This window comes from Stegostoma tigrinum, chromosome 7, assembly GCF_030684315.1.
Source record: "Stegostoma tigrinum isolate sSteTig4 chromosome 7, sSteTig4.hap1, whole genome shotgun sequence".
Taxonomy (NCBI): Eukaryota; Metazoa; Chordata; class Chondrichthyes; order Orectolobiformes; family Stegostomatidae; genus Stegostoma; species Stegostoma tigrinum.
The window spans coordinates 95,165,842-95,181,986 of NC_081360.1; the positions used below are offsets into that span (position 1 = coordinate 95,165,842).

The 16,145-nt window shown below is 42.8% G+C and overlaps 1 protein-coding gene across 2 annotated transcripts in view; it reads right to left on the bottom strand.

Moving 5' to 3' along the window:
* The window catches only part of LOC125454249 (contactin-associated protein-like 5), a 974,390-nt gene that overhangs the window by 791,347 nt on the left and 166,898 nt on the right, over nt 1-16,145 (bottom strand). The window contains exon 2 of one of the 2 annotated variants that reach the window (XM_048534833.2): nt 12,512-12,622. The exons of the other annotated variant lie outside the window; for it this stretch is intronic. Within the exon in view, the coding sequence (XP_048390790.1) occupies nt 12,512-12,622 (111 nt within the window). The remainder of the gene's footprint in view (nt 1-12,511; nt 12,623-16,145) is intronic. 2 annotated transcript variants of the gene reach the window in all.

The window sequence follows — 16,145 nt, forward strand, 5'->3', positions numbered from 1 at the left end:
GCTCAGGTATCCATGCCTCAAATTGTAGTTGATACCATCTTGCCAAGTCTCTTTTATCAAGGGTCATTCTATATGACATATGTGTTGATTTAGGACTAGAGCAACAAAATCTAAATGAAGTGTCTTGGATCACTGCAGTGTCAGTGTTGCTGTCTTTCAGATGGGACATTATGTACTTGCTTGAGTGGATGTAAAGGAATTGTTTCCAAGAGAAGTAGAAATGTTTCTCTCCCCCTGCTTTCAAGCAACAATCAAGCTACTGGCACAGCTGAGAAGCTCTTTGGATTCTGAAAGTTGTGATGGAGTTCCTTGTCAAGGGTACAGCCACATTCCAAACAAATAGTAATAAGTTTTTGTCCATGAGTCACCAAAAATCAAGCATCCAAGTTCAGCAGGTAATAAAGAAGACAAATTTTGATCTTTATTTCAAAGGGAATAGAGAATAAAAGTAGAGAGGTTTTGTTAAAACAATGCAAGGGACGAGTGATATCACAACTGTTGGCAGTTTTAGGCCACTTACTCAAGGAAAGATACAATGGGGATTGTGAGATTGGAGGTAGTCCAGATTATTCACTAGGTTGATCCCAGGTATGGAGGGACTGCGTTACAAAGAGAGGTTGAATAGGTTGGAGCTGTACTCGTTGGTGTTCAAAGGAATGAGAATGATCTTATTGAAACATACAAGGTTCTTGGCTGACTTGACAGAATAGAAGTTATTTATTTTTGTGGCATAGTCTTGGACTAGGAAGTATAATCTCAGAGTAAGATTTAGGACAGAGACGAGGACGAATTTCTTCTCTCAGAGAGTTGTGAATCCGTGGAATTCTTTACCGCAGAGGGCTGCTGAGGCTGGGCCATTAAATATATTCAAAGCTGACAGAGTCGGATTTTTATTTAGTAAGCGACTTATAGGGGAGAAAGCAGAAAATTGGACCTGAGGATTATCAGATCAGCATGTCTCATTCAGAGAAAATTTGATGGGCCGAATGGCCATCCTACTACTCCTACCTCTTATGGTCTTAAAATAACATCCAGAACTGAACAGACATTAGTGAATTCCAGAGAATTAGGTAGGGGTAAGAAGCTCTGTAAAGAGAGGAACAAAAACAAAGTTGCTGGAAAAGCTCAGTAGGTCTGGCAGCATCTGTGAAGGAACAAACAAGAGTTATCTTTTCGGGTCCGGTGACCCTTCGCCAGAACTGTAAAGAGAGGAGATGTTTAGATATGGAACAAAGGAGTGTTACTGGGGTAACACTGGTGCTTTCTGAGGATCTCTGGTGAATCTTGTAGATAATGCATCTCAATAGTCTTGCAGTCTTTGCCTGAGAAACACAAACAAATGGCATCTCACAGAGCCCACTGAAGAGACAGGAAACTAAACCTAAAATGGCAGTATGGCACATAAAATATGGGCATTTGTTAACTGTGGATAAAGTTACCCCAGTAACATTATCTGGTGCTGTATGACTATCAGTGATGCTGATACTTAGACTGAGAGAATGAATATGTTTAAAAGACTACGAGACTGAAAGCCATTGTAAAATAAGATTAAGCTGTGTTAATTCTGTTGTATTGAGTTTAAGGTAGAACCTTATGTTGTTTAGAATTATTATCTTACTTGATCAGAGTACCTACCTGATCATGATAGTGTGTATAGTACAGTGTATTTTGATGTTTCAGTTTAATCCTGGAGTTCTTACGTAGAATTTTACAGCTCAGAAATAGATCCTTTGGTGCAACTCGCCCATGTCAACCAAGTTTCCCAAACTAAACTAGCCCCATTTGCCTGCAATTTTAGAAATGTTTCTGTTCATCTGTGGTATGTGACCATCCCTGCTGGCCAGCATTTATTGCCCGTCCCTAGTTGCCTTTGAGAATGTAGTGGTGAGCCGCCTTCTTGAACTGCTGCGGTCCTCCTGCTCTAGGTTGACCGACAATGCTATTTCACCGATACCTCTCTAAACTTCTCCTATTTATGTATCTGTCCAAATGTCTTTTAAATGCTATAAGCTGTACCTGCAGCTTATTCCATATATAAACCATCCTTTGTGTGAAAATTAGCCCTTCATGTCCCTTTTTAATTTTTCTATTCTCACCTTAAAAAGATGCTCTTTCATTCTGAACTCCTCTCACCCTAGAGAAAAGACCCTTTCTATTCACCTTATCTGTGCCCCTCATGATTTTATGAACCTCTCTAAGGTCATTCCTAAACCTCCCATGCTCTAACGGGAAAAGTCCCAGCCTATCCGACCTCTCCTTACAGCTCAAACTCTCCAGTCCCACTCGCATACTTTTCTGCACCCTCTCCAATTTAATGATCTCCTTCCTATAGCAGGGCAACAAGAGCTGCACACACTGCTCCAAATGTGCCCTCATCAACATCCTGTACAAGGGCAACAAGATGTCCCAACTTGGCAGAGTGTCGACTGTAGCAGAGGCAGTGTCTGGAGCGAGGGCTATTGGTGCTGTACGCCTGGAACCACAACTCAGTGACTCAGTGGGTCGATGACTGCAGTGATGCTTGGCGGATGGTTAGCTGCAGTGGTGGCAGTGCCCAGAAGAGGAGTCCTGGATCAGTAGGCCTGCAGGGTCAACTCAGGTCCTGGCAGTTCTTTGGGAGTAGCAGCGGTGGTGCCTGGAGGCTGGACATCTTGAGGCTTGGAACACCTTGCAGAGACCTTGCTGAAACCCTGCAACTGCATTTGAAGACCCCTTGTATTGAAAAAGAGCTCTATTTACGTAATTTATTTTCGCAACTCAAAATGGCACGGGACTGTGGCAACAAAAGACTCCACTATGTCTTTTGGGATTGTATGTGGCAATAAATAAATAAATACATAATGGCCTGAGCAATCAAAACTTTATATTTGTGGAATAGCTATGGTCTCTCAAGCCAAGTGTAACATCTTGACTGTTGAGTATTCTTATGGCTGAGATCACGTGTTACTTAGATAGTGGGAAGTATAGTGACAATGCTAAATGTAAGATGTATGGACAAATTAAACAAGTGACAAGAATCCTGCACCCAAGAGACAACCACACGTTTAACTGAGAAGATAAACATTATGCAACAAAATGAAAACTGTTGGTTTTATTTTCTGTTGCCATCTACTTCATGCTACAGGGTCAATCGCAGCTTAGTAGAATTGCAATCACCCAAAGGAGATAAAGCACCCTTGCAGAATGCACTCTGAAAAGAGCTTTCGGCTGAGACTGAATAGAGTTTACAGAAAAGGTTGTGCAATACGAATCAAAGAAGAACAAGGGAGCTCTCAATGTGTGGTCCTGAAGAACCATCGCCCAAAAGACACATTATCTGCTCAGTGTCACATTGTTGCTCATTGCTGCACACTCATAGACTGCTGTACATCTAACAATAAAATCTCCACTGCACTCTAAGAGTACGTAATTAACTTCTTGATGACTCAATTTCCTTTCATCATGGCAGTGACCACAGTGCGTAGCCAGGCACCGAAGTTCACAGGCACGACAACAAGAGGAAATTCCTCAGTTTTTATTTTATTCATTTGTGGGATGTGGCATTGCTTACTAGCATTTACTGCCCATCCCTAGTTGCCCCTTGAGAAGGTGGTGCTGAGCTGCCTTCTTGAACCTTTGTAATCCACCTGCTGTGGGTTGACCCACAATGCTCATAGAGAGGGCATTCTAAGATTTTGACCCGCAACAATTGAGGAACAGTGATATGTTTCCAAATCAGAACAGTGAATAGCTTGGAGGGGAACTTGCAGGTGATGGTATTCCCATGTAGCTGCTGCCCTTGTCCTTCTGGATGGAAGTGGCTGTGAGTTTGGGAGGTGCTTTCTGAGGATCTCTGGTGAATCTTGTAGATAGTGTATCTCAATAGATTTGCAGTCTCTGCCTGAGAAACACAATACAAATGGCATCTCACAAAGCCCACTGAAGAGACAGGAAGCTATTGACAGTATGGTACATAAAATATGGGCATTTGTTAACTGTGGATAATGTTACCCCAGTAACAATGAAAACTGTAAAACTCTGGAAAAAATTTCTTAGATTTCATACACCTGGGTTTTTAATGTTCTTAAAATATGACAGGTATATTTAAATATCATTAAGTTTTAGGATCTAATGTTAAAACTCATCATTGAAGCTGTGAGAAGGAAGGGCTCCCTCTATAATTAATACTCACTCTAAGTTGCCTGTAATAACATCACAGTGTTAACAATACAGGGATGCAGTCTTTGAAGAAAGATTCTCTTAATGTACAATACACAAGTGCTTGTTTGTAGATAATGACAGATCATGTCTGGTATTAATTGCAATCAAGTCGAATGAGAGAGAGAGAGCATGAAGCATGCAAGATGTCGAAGCTGGATTTCTGTACTGCTTCACTCACAGCACAACTGTTTTCATTCAACATTGTGGCAGCATCCAGGTCGGTTGATTAAAATAACTATAATTGCTCTCATAAAATCTTATTGTACAGGCAGAGGCCATTTGATCCATTCTGCCTATTGCAACCCCTTGGAAGAACTAGCCAATCAAGCCCACATTCCTCAGCTTTCTGCCTATATCCAGCAATGAATGTTCCTTTTTCAGGTATTGAGTCAATTCCTTTTCAAAGGTTACAATTGAATCTGCTTCCATCAACCTTTCAGACAGCGTATTACACATCACATCAACACGCTGCATAATCTTCATTGTACATCTTGCCTCTGCTTCTTTCACCGATTATCCTTATCAGTGTCTTTTGATTAGCTCCTGCCAGCTTTTTTTAGAATTTGTTTTAACTGGTTTCTGTACATTTAAGCAATGCCAAAGATAAACCAAGGAACAAAAATCAATTCTAGAGATCCTTTCCATAATATTAATTATCACAAACTTTCTACCTCATCTTAAAGACCCTTAAGTTGTTGGTAAAGAGAGCTATTACATATATAAACACATTAGGAAGATCAAAACTAGGAACAGGGGTATAAACCATTTGGTACTTTGAGACTGCTCTGCCATTTAATATGATCAAGGCTGATCCTCACTGTCATATTCCTGTCTTCTCCCCATACTCCTTGAATTCACTTTTAAATTCTAAAGCATTATCAAACTTGGCCTCCACAGCTTTTTGTGATGAAGAATTCCGAAGGATCACTGCTCTGAGTGAAGAAATATTTCCTCATTCTAAACGGTTAAACCTCTCGCTAAGGCTGTGGCCCTTCGTTCTGAACCCCAGGACAAGGGAAAAATTCTTTCCTGCATCTAGCCTGTCCAGCCCAGTTTGATGTTTATATGTTTCAATCAGACCTACTCTCATCCTTCTAAACTCAAGCAAATGCAGGTCCTGTCAAACCGATCCTTCCTCATGGGACAGTTGGATTAGCTTTGCCTTTTCAACTTCAGGCTAACTGATCTGTTCATGTTGCTGATGATGGGAAACTCAGCTGAATCAGATATACCTACTGCATCTTTGAGTGGTTGGTAGCCATTATGTGCTACCCCAGATTTGCACTGTGGGATTTATGTGTTTATTTAATAATGCAATGTGGGAGTCTCTGGCTAGGCCAGCATTTACTTCCCAACGCATAATTCTCATGGGTCTGAAGTCACATGTAGGCCAAACCAGGTAAGGATGGCAGTTTCCTTCCCTAAAGGAAATTAGTGAAACAGACGGGTTTTCCTGATAATTGACAATGTCAGTCACAGTCATCATTAGAAACTTAATTCCAGATACTTACTGAATTCAATTCTCCTTGAACTGCTGCAGCCCATGTAGTGAGGGTACACCTACAGTGCTACTGGGAGGGAGTTCCAGGACTTCGACCTAATAATAATGCTGTTGTTCTGATTCATGATGATATGCGTGTCTTGGTGGGGAACTTGCTTGTCATGACATTCCTTTGTCTCAGCTGCCTCTGTCCTTCAAGCTGGCAGTGGTCATCAGTCCAGGATGTGCTGTCACAGGAGCTTTGGCAATTTGCTGCAGTGCATCTTGTAGATGGTTCACACTTCTACTGAACATTGGAGTTTAAAAAAAGTGAATGTTTAAGGTGTTAGTTGGGGGGGCCAGTCAAGCCAGCTGCTTTCTTCTGAATTATACTGGAGGTGTAACACTGGTGTACTCCCATGATTTGAATGGGATTTTGGTGAGATTTGCAAGTTCATTGGTCATCTTGGAAGCATGTGAAAACAATCTTGTATCATGAATATCTATTATCCAGATATAAATCATAGTGCTGAATTTATTTTGCAGAATGAGTAACAATTACAATCCAAATCAGTCAATCCAAGCAGTAAAAAAAACTTCACCTAATAATATAAAAATAATAATCAGTAATGATGTCCACTTCTGAGGGAAGGTCATTGATGAAGCAAGCATGGGTTGGTAGGCTGAGAATACTGCCCTGAGGAACTGCTGGAGAGATATCTTGGAGTTGAAACTGATAGCTAGCAAGCACATGTATCTACAGGGTTAATGTTTCAGGTCCTTCTGGGAACTTCTGAGGATGGTTCACCGGACCCAAAACGTTAACTCTGCTTTTTTTCCCTTCACAAATGCTGCCAGACCTGCTAAAATTTTCCAGCAATGTTGCTTTTGTTCCTGATTTACAACATCCACAGTTCTTTTGGTTTTTATTAAGCACAACTATCTTCCTTGCTTCTAAATATAAATCTACCAGTGAGTTAGCAGAGTATCCCTTGCCCTCACTCCTGATTCTCTTTGATTTCAGCTGTGCTATGGGCCTTGATGCCACAATTAGAACAGAGAACATAGAACATAGAAAAGTACAGCACAGAACAGGCCCTTCAGCCCACGATGTTGTGCTGACCATTGATCCTCATGTATGCACCCTCAAATTTCTGTGACCATATGCATGTCCAGCAGTCTCCTAAATGTCCCCAATGACCTTGCTTCCACAACTGCCGCTGGCAACGCATTCCAAGCTCTCACAACTCTCTGTGTAAAGAACCTGCCTCTGACATCCCCTCTAAACTTTCCTCCAACCAGCTTAAAACTATGACCCCTCGTGTTAGCCATTTCTGCCCTGGGAAATAGTCTCTGGCTATCAACTCTATCTATGCCTCTCATTATCTTGTATACCTCAATTAGGTCCCCTCTCCTCCTCCTTTTCTCCAATGAAAAAAGTCCGAGCTCAGTCAACCTCTCTTCATAAGATAAGCCCTCCAGTCCAGGCAGCATCCTGGTAAACCTCCTCTGAACCCTCTCCAAAGCATCCACATCTTTCCTATAATAGGGCGACCAAAACTGGACGCAGTATTCCAAGTGCGGTCTAACCAAAGTTTTATAGAGCTGCAACAAGATCTCACGACTCTTAAACTCAATCCCCCTGCTAATGAAAGCCAAAACACCATATGCTTTCTTAACAACCCTGTCCACTTGAGTGGCTATTTTAAGGGATCTATGTATCTGCACACCAAGATCCCTCTGTTCCTCCACACTGCCAAGAATTCTATCCTTAATCCTGTACTCAGCTTTCAAATTCGACCTTCCAAAATGCATCACCTCGCATTTATCCAGGTTGAACTCCATCTGCCACTTCTCAGCCCATCTCTGCATCCTGTCAATGTCCCGCTGCAGCCTACAACAGCCCTCTATACTGTCAACGACACCTCCAACCAGCAAACTTGCTGACCCATCCTTCAATCCCCTCATCCAAGTCATTAATAAAAATTACAAACAGTAGAGGCCCAAGGACAGAGCCCTGTGGAACCCCACTCACCATGACTTCCAGGCAGAATATTTTCCTTCTACTACCACTCGCTGTCTTCTGTTGGCCAGCCAATTCTGTATCCAGACAGCTAAGTTCCCCTGTATCTCTTTCCTCCTGACCTTCTGAATGAGCCTACAATGGGGAACCTTATCAAATGCCTTGCTGAAGTCCATATACACCACATCCACAGCTCGACCCTCATCAACTTTTCTAGTCACATCCTCAAAAAACTCGATAAGGTTTGTGTGGCATGACCTACCCCTCACAAAGCCGTGTTGACTGCATTTAATCAAGCCATGCTCTTCCAGATGGTCATAAATCCTATCCCTGAGAATCCTTTCTAACACCTTGCAGATGACAGACGTGAGACTTACTGGTCTGTAATTGTCGGGGATTTCCCTATTTCCTTTCTTGAAGAGAGGAATTACATTTGCCTCTCTCCAGTCCTCAGATACGACTTCAGTGGAGAGCGAGGATGCAAAGATCTTCGCAAGTGGCGAAGCAATTGCATTTTTCGTTTCCCAAAGCAGCCGAGGACAAATCTGGTCTGGGCCTGGCGACTTGTCAATCTTAATGTTTGACAAAATTTTCAGCACATCAGCTTCCTCTATCTCTATCCATTCCAGCATGCACACCTGCTCTTCAAAGGTTTCATTCACTACAAAGTTCGTTTCTTTCGTAAAGACAGAAGCAAAGAACTCATTTAGGGCTTCCCCTACCTCCTCCGACTCCACACACAAGTTCCCTATGCTATCCCTGATTGGCCCTACTCTTTCTTTGACCATTCTCTTATTCCTCACGTAAGTGTAAAATGCCTTTGTGTTCTCCCTAATCCATTCTGCCAAGCCTTTCTCGTGCCCCCTCCTGGTTCTCCTGAGACCATTTTTGAGCTCCTTCCTCACCTGCCTGTAATCCTCTAGAGCTGAGCTTGACCCTACCTTCCTCCGCCTTATGTAAGCTACCTTCTTCCTTTTGACAAGAAGCTCCACCGCTCTCGTCATCCAAGATTCCTTTATCTTACCCCTTCTTGCCTGTCTCAGAGGGACATATTTATTCATCACTCACAACAACTGTTCCTTAAACAGTCTATAGTGCCTTTACCATGGAACAACTGCTCCCAGTCCATGCTTCCTAACTCATGTCTAATCGCATCATAGTTTCCTCTTCTCCAATTAAAAATCCTCCCATTTTGCCTAATCCTCTCCTTCTCCATAGCTATGTAGAATGTGAGGCAGTTATGGTCACTATCACCAAAATGCTCTCCCACCACAAGATCTGATACCTGCCCCGGCTCGTTTCCGAGCACCAAGTCTAGAATGGCCTCTCCCCTCGGCCTGTCAACGTACTGAGTTAGGAAACCCTCCTGAACACACCTTACAAAAACAGCTCCATTCAAATCTTCTGCTCGAAAGAGGTTCCAATTAATATTGGGAAAGTTAAAGTCACCCATTACAACAACCCTATTACGTCCACACTTTTCCAAAATCTGCTGACCTATGCTTTCTTCAATCTCCCTGCTGCTATTGGGGGGCCTGTAGTAAACCCCTAACGAGGTGACTACTCCCTTGCTGTTCCTAATTTACACCCATACTGACTCAGTAGGCAGATCTTCCTCGACAATGGAAGCTTCTGTAGCTGTGATACCCTCTCTGATTAGTAGTGCTACACCCCCTCCTCTTTTTCCCCCCTCCCTATTCTTTTTAAATGCTCTAAACCCTGGAACATCCAGCAACCATTCCTGCCCCTGAGAAACCCATGTCTCTGTTATGGCCACAACATCATAGCACCAGGTACTGATCCATGCTCTTAGTTCATCACTTTTATTCCTGATACTCCTTGCGTTAAAGCAAACACACTTTAACTGATCCCTTGGTTCCTTCCCAGGAAAATCCTTCTTACTCAAATGTCACCCATCGTATGGAAGCTCAAACCTCCATTCGCAAGTTCAGCTCTTTGGTCCATGTTTGACCCAAGGCTGTAATGAATTCTTGAACTGTGGTCCACATCAGAAGTCAGAAGGAATTAAGTGGCTTATTCTTCTGTTAAATGCAACTTTATGGCACTATTTCCAACATCTTCCATCACTTCACTGATGATGATCAAGCGGAGGCTGATGTGATCATCAGTGAGGTTAGATTTGTGCTGTGAGATGGTAGGAACTGTCGATGCTGGAGTCTGAAATAACAAGATGAGTGATAATGGGAACTGCAGATCCTGGAGAATCCGAGATAACAAAGTGTGGAGCTGGATGAACACAGCAGGCCAAGCAGCATCTCAGGAGCACAAAAGCTGACGTTGATGAAGGGTCTAGGCCCGAAACGTCAGCTTTTGTGCTCCTGAGATGCTGCTTGACCTGCTGTGTTCATCTAGCTCCACACTTTGTTAACAAGATGAGTGGCTGGACGAACACAGCAGATCAGGCAGCACCAGAGAAGCAGGAAAGCTGATGTTTCAGGGGATTCGCGTTGTGTTTTGTGGAATGCCATGTTTAGACAAGCTCCACCAGCCTGTTTCACAGCTTAATTAGATTATGGCTGATTTACATTGCAACTCGATTTATCAACCTTTCACATATATTTCTTGATGCCTTTAGCCAACAAAAGTCCTGCTTGCATGTTCACTTATCTGAGCTAGGCATGCATGCAGCGCTCCAGCGAATCACCGTGAAAACTGGACGAACAACATTATATTTTCAGACTGGGAGACAGTAGGAACTGCTGATGCTGGAGTCTGGGATAATGTGGTGTTGAACTGGATGAACACAGTAGGCCAAGCAGCATCAAAGGAGGAGGAAAGCTGACGTTTCTGGTCTGGACTCTTCTTCAGAAAATAAAATCTTCAGACTCGACACTTTACACCCTTGTGGCTGAATGTTGAGTTCAGCACCTTCAGATCGTGAACCCGCTCCCATTTCTTTCCTTTCTTTTAGCTTTACTTGTTACATTCTCAGTCACCATGTTGTCTCTTCCCTCCCCCAACCCCCCCACCCCATGGGACTGTCTGTTCTTTCCAGTCTGGCAGGTAGATACATTGTTGTGCCATTCTCACATTCCCATCACTTAATCTGCACTATCAGCATCCTTTCTCGCTCAGCACCTCTTCCAGCAACCCCCACCCCAACTACAGCATAAATGCTACCCTCTCCACACTTCACGACAACTCTGCTGAAGAAGCTTCTGGACCTGAAACGTTAGTTTGCTCTTTCTTGACGGATGCTGCCTGACCCGCTGTCATCTCCAGCATCAGCTGTTTGCAAAAACCTATCAATCGCGGTCTTGAACACTTCAGTGATAATGGGAACTGCAGATGCTGGAGAATCCAAGGTAATAAAGTGTGAAGCTGGATGAACCCAGCAGGCCAAGCAGCATCTCAGGAACACAAAAGCTCCTGAGATGCTGCTTGGCCTGCGGTGTGCATCCAGCTTCACACTTTATTATCTTGAACACTTCATGAAAGTTTTCTCTTTGTAGCATCAGTATCAACAAACAGCACATAGTCATTACTCCTACCAGACCATAAGGCTGCCCTTTCAGCAGAGAGAGAGAGAGAGAGAGAGAGAGAGAGAGAGAAAGAGATGATGGTTGTTCAACCTGAGGGTCACCATGATTCAGGTGAAAGGAAATGTTGAGAAGGGCGTCCCTCATGGTAACCTCGGCCAGTACAGCAATCGAACCCACAACGTTGGCATTATTCTGCACTGTATATTAGCCAACTGATCCCCTACATAGGTATGGGCACTATCAGCAACAGAACCTTATCGTGAAACTTCTGCAGCAAAAAGAGCTAATTGTAACTCTTCTGTTTTAGCCCGGTTCAGTGTTGGGATTGCACAGAGTAATACCAGACAAAACACAAATAGAAATTGCTGGAGAAACTCAGCAGGTCTGGCAGTATCTGTGGAGACAAAGCAGCGTTAAGTGTAGTGCACCTCCATTCCCAGACATTGATTCAAGAGGTGTAACAGGCCACTAGACTTGAAATGATAACCCCCCCTTTCTCTCAACAGATCCTGTCACACCGGCTGAGATTCTCGAGCAATTTCGGATTTGTTTCAAATTCTTTGCTTTATATTGATATTGGATTAAGTTGAACTGTGATCTTAAGTTCACTGTGACACTTCTGAGGTGCTGATTTGCAAAGGATTGAAGGTTGTGAAATCTCTTTAAAAGGCCTCATGTTGTCAATGAGCTGTTGCATGAGAAGTACTCTACTCCTTATGTAAATTGTCAAAACCTTTTCATCTCTTGTCTCAAAGATGAACAAAGCAGAGGAGAATTCAGAAGCTGATTTAAAAGAAAACTCATGTCATTAGGTGTTAAAAAAATTACTTTCAAAATTGTCTTGTAAATTTCAGGTTTGATGATTCAAAATGCCTTTATCTAGAGGATGACATATATTAAAGTATTGAAGTATCTCTCACTCTGTTTATGTGCCCAACACACTCACTTACACAAACATATTTTAGAGCTAATTTTAAATGAAAAAAACTCCTAGGCCTCGAGAGCTTACACATAATATTGCTATTAATCACCATTTGTATATCAACATTAGAGTGGATAATCCGACATCCGTGGCTCTCTGGGGAATTAACTGCAAACAGCAGCTCTTAACAATAAGGATGAGAGCATATAAAGAAATTATAATGTGAACCAAAATAGATATTTTGTAAGACTTGAATGCAGCATTTCAAGTCCTTTCACTAGCGTCAGGTTGAGACGAGGCAGAAGGAAATACCTGTGAAGATTGGGATAGGGAGAACGTGAGAACAAAACGTCAACTGGTGTGAGTTTCTTTTGGTGCCTTACCATCTCTCCTGTTCAGCTTTGCAAAGCCAGGGCCATGACTGCTTGAGAACTTGGAAGAGCAATTGAAAGCTGACTGAAGCAAGTCAGACACCAGATGACTGTCACAATTATCTGCCAGATTGAGAAAACAAGCAAAAAAAGAAAATTAATTTTGAATGAGTTCCTCTCACCCAACAAACATTAGACATTTTGTAGAACACAGCAAATGCACAATGGAACCTTGTTATGGGCCACTGAATAAAGTTGCCTGTAATGATTCACCTATCAGGTCCCTGCTTGCTGACCTACATGTGCTGCACATCCACCACCGCCCTGATCATTAAATTCTCATCCTTATTTTTGACTCTTTCCATGAGATTTCAGCTCCTTATTTCTGTGACTTCCTCCTGCCCAACTATCCACCAAGATAGCTGCGCTCCTCCTATCCCAGTCTCTTGTACCGGTCCAATTCTAATCACTTCACTACTGGAGGCTATACACTCAGCAGCCAATACACAAACTTTCAGAATGCCCTTCCTAAGTAACTGTCCTTCTGTAACCTCCTTTAAGACACTCCTCAAAACCTAATTCACTGGATCCATTGTGTGAAGAAAGATTCCATCAATTCTGCATCAACCCCGCCAAACAACATCCTACCCAGACCCAGCACCCATACTCTATCCCCGTAACCGCATCTTTCCCATGGCTAATCCACCTAGTCTGCACATCCCTCGTCCTTGGACACTGTGGGCAAATTAGCATAACCAATCCACCAAACCTGCACATCTTTGGACTGTGGAAGGAAATCGGAGAACCCAGAGGACACCCACGCAGAACTGGGAAGGATGTGCAAATTTCAAAATACAAAATGGTCAGAGGTACAGATAGAGTGGACAGCCAGAGACTTCTTCCTAGGGTGGAGGTAATTATTTTGACAGGGGGCACAGTTTTAAATTGAAAGGATGTAGCTATTGGGGTGACGTCAGAGGTAGGCTCTTTACTCAGAGAGTGGTCGGGACGTGGAATTCATTGCTGGAGAGGGTAGCCGAGTCAGCCTCATTAGGGGCATTTAAGTGGCTATTAGATGGGCAAATGGATGATAGTATAGGGTAGCGGTGGAGGTTAGAAAGACCTTCGGTTTAGGGCAAACGTTTGGCACATCTTTGTGGGCCGAAGGGCCTATACTTCACTGTACTGTTCTATGCTCTATGTCCTGTGTCCTATGTTCCGCACTGATTCGCATCCAATGCCAGGAACAATCCCAAGTCCCTGGCACTATGAAGCAGCAATGTACCACTTGTCACTCAATTCATTTCCCTCTTCAACTCAGTATCAAATCTTATTTGACAATGTTCTGACAAAATTCCTTGTGTCATTAAACGTTTTACAAACTTTCACGCAGCTTTGGTAGGGATGGGTATCTTACAAAATCAGCTAGAGATAGGGTCCAGGAATTAATTACCAGGGCATTTCTGTAAGTGAAACTTTGGGGGTAGGGGCTCAAGTCTGAGGGGCATTAAGGAAAATGCATACTTTTTCCATTGCAAACTTTCACTTTGCAGTTTTACAAAATCTTCGTAGTTCTGAAGGAAGCTATTCATGTCTGCAGCAAGACCCCAAATGAGCATTTCACTCACTGCCATTCTCCATTCTTCTCCTTGCAACCCTGCACCTGTCTTCCTCAAATTTTAAAATAAGCATCTAATTCCCTTCTGAAAGCCTTGATTGACCCTGACTCCACCAGACACGGACAATACATTCCAGACCTTAACCACTCACTGTGTGAAAAAGGGTTACCCCTCATACAAGTGGGAACTGCAGATGCTGGAGAATCAAAGGTAACAAAGTGTGGAGCCTAGACCCTTCATCATCTGATGAAGGGTCTAGGCTCCACACTTTGTTACCTTTGATTCTCCAGCATCTGATGAAGGGTCTAGGCCCGAAACGTCAGCTTTTGTGCTCCTGAGATGCTGCTTGGCCTGCTGTGTTCATCCAGCTCCACACTTTGTTACCCTCATACAATTTTTGCTTCTTTTGCTATTTTAACAGTAATGGTGATGGGTAACAAGACAGACTGTCAAGAATTATCCAATGAATGTCTTAGTGAGTTGTACGTTGGGCACCTTGCCAACCAGCAAATTTCCAATACCCCCAAGGAGCCCACAAACTCTACTCCCCACTTTGATTACTCCCTACTCTGTGTCTTGTTTGTATGCCGTCCCCCCTGAGTAAAACTGATGTAATATCTTGCTGTTTACCCCCAACTAATAAATCAAAAGGAAATGTTTTTAACTGCAGGAAGGCAGATTTTACAAAACTGAGAAGTGGTTTGGCTGAGGCAGACTGGACAGGTCAACCATGGTGGCATGCACTGAAATGAGATCCTCGGAACGCAAAGCAGTCATGCCCCTCCAAACATAAGAATGGCACTACCAAATCTACACTCCTGTGATTGTCCAGAAAAATACAGGGAAGATTAAATAGAATGATAGTTTCAAAAAACCCAACGCTGCGGATCACCTACAGGAGTATAGAATGTACAAGGTTCCAGGTAAAAAGGAAATAAGGAAATCAAAGAAGCAGCATGAGAAAGTATTAGCAAAATAAAGAAAAACCCAGTAATGTTTTACCGGTACAGCAAGAGCAAAATGATGATTAAGGGAAAAGTGGGACCTATCAGAGATGAAGGAGGGAACTTGTGTGAAGATGCAGAGGATTTGGGAAGAATTTTAATTTTTTTTTGTCTTCATGTTCACAAAGGAGAGGAAATGACATGGATATAGTAATCCAACAGGAACAGTGTGAAATATTGGACAAAATAGTCACAACAAGAGAGCATGCGTTAGAGAAATTGGAATCCTTGAAAGTGGATAATTCGCCATGGCTGATGGATCCTTTTTCTAAGGATGTTGAAGGAGATCAGGGAGGAAATATCAAATGTTCTGAAGGTTATTTTCCAAACTTCACCCGATACAGGAGAGGTGCCGGGGACCGGAAGAATGTGAAAAGGTTAAAAATAGGGTGCATAATTTTGTGGTGGGAAGTAACCATGATGGGCACAGGAGATCCCAAAGAAGTTCACTCCAGCTCCTTGCCCAGCACAATCCCACCTGGCATGGGCCTTCCCTTTTGCCAGGGACACTAAAGGGCCTCTTAACAAGCTTAAAAATGGGCTGGACTTCAGTCATGCCGACCTGACCATAAAACAGGAGACCAGTGAAGAAAGTAGCTGAGGTGGGCGTGGAGCAAAACAGGCCATTTCACATGTGCAACTCTTCCTTCCCTTGCCTTCAGATCGGCCAACTGAGGAAGCATAAAATTCCACACCTTCCCAAGAATCTTCAGAGAAGAATAACATGAAACATTTCTATCTCTTTTATTCAAATGTGTTTTTCTTCTGTTCCAACTTAATTTAGAACGAAATGGCATTAATAATGCTACCCTGAAATCAAGGATGTGTCATGAGATTCAATTTGTAATTCCTTCCTGATAGTGAAGGGGGCTGTCAGAGAATGCAGCAGAATATAGATAGATTGAAGAGTTGGGTGGAGAATTGGCAGATGGAGTTCAATCCAGGCAAATGCGAGGTGATGCATTTTGGAAGATCTAATTCAAGAGCGAACTATACTGTAAATTGAAAAGTCCTGGGGAAAAT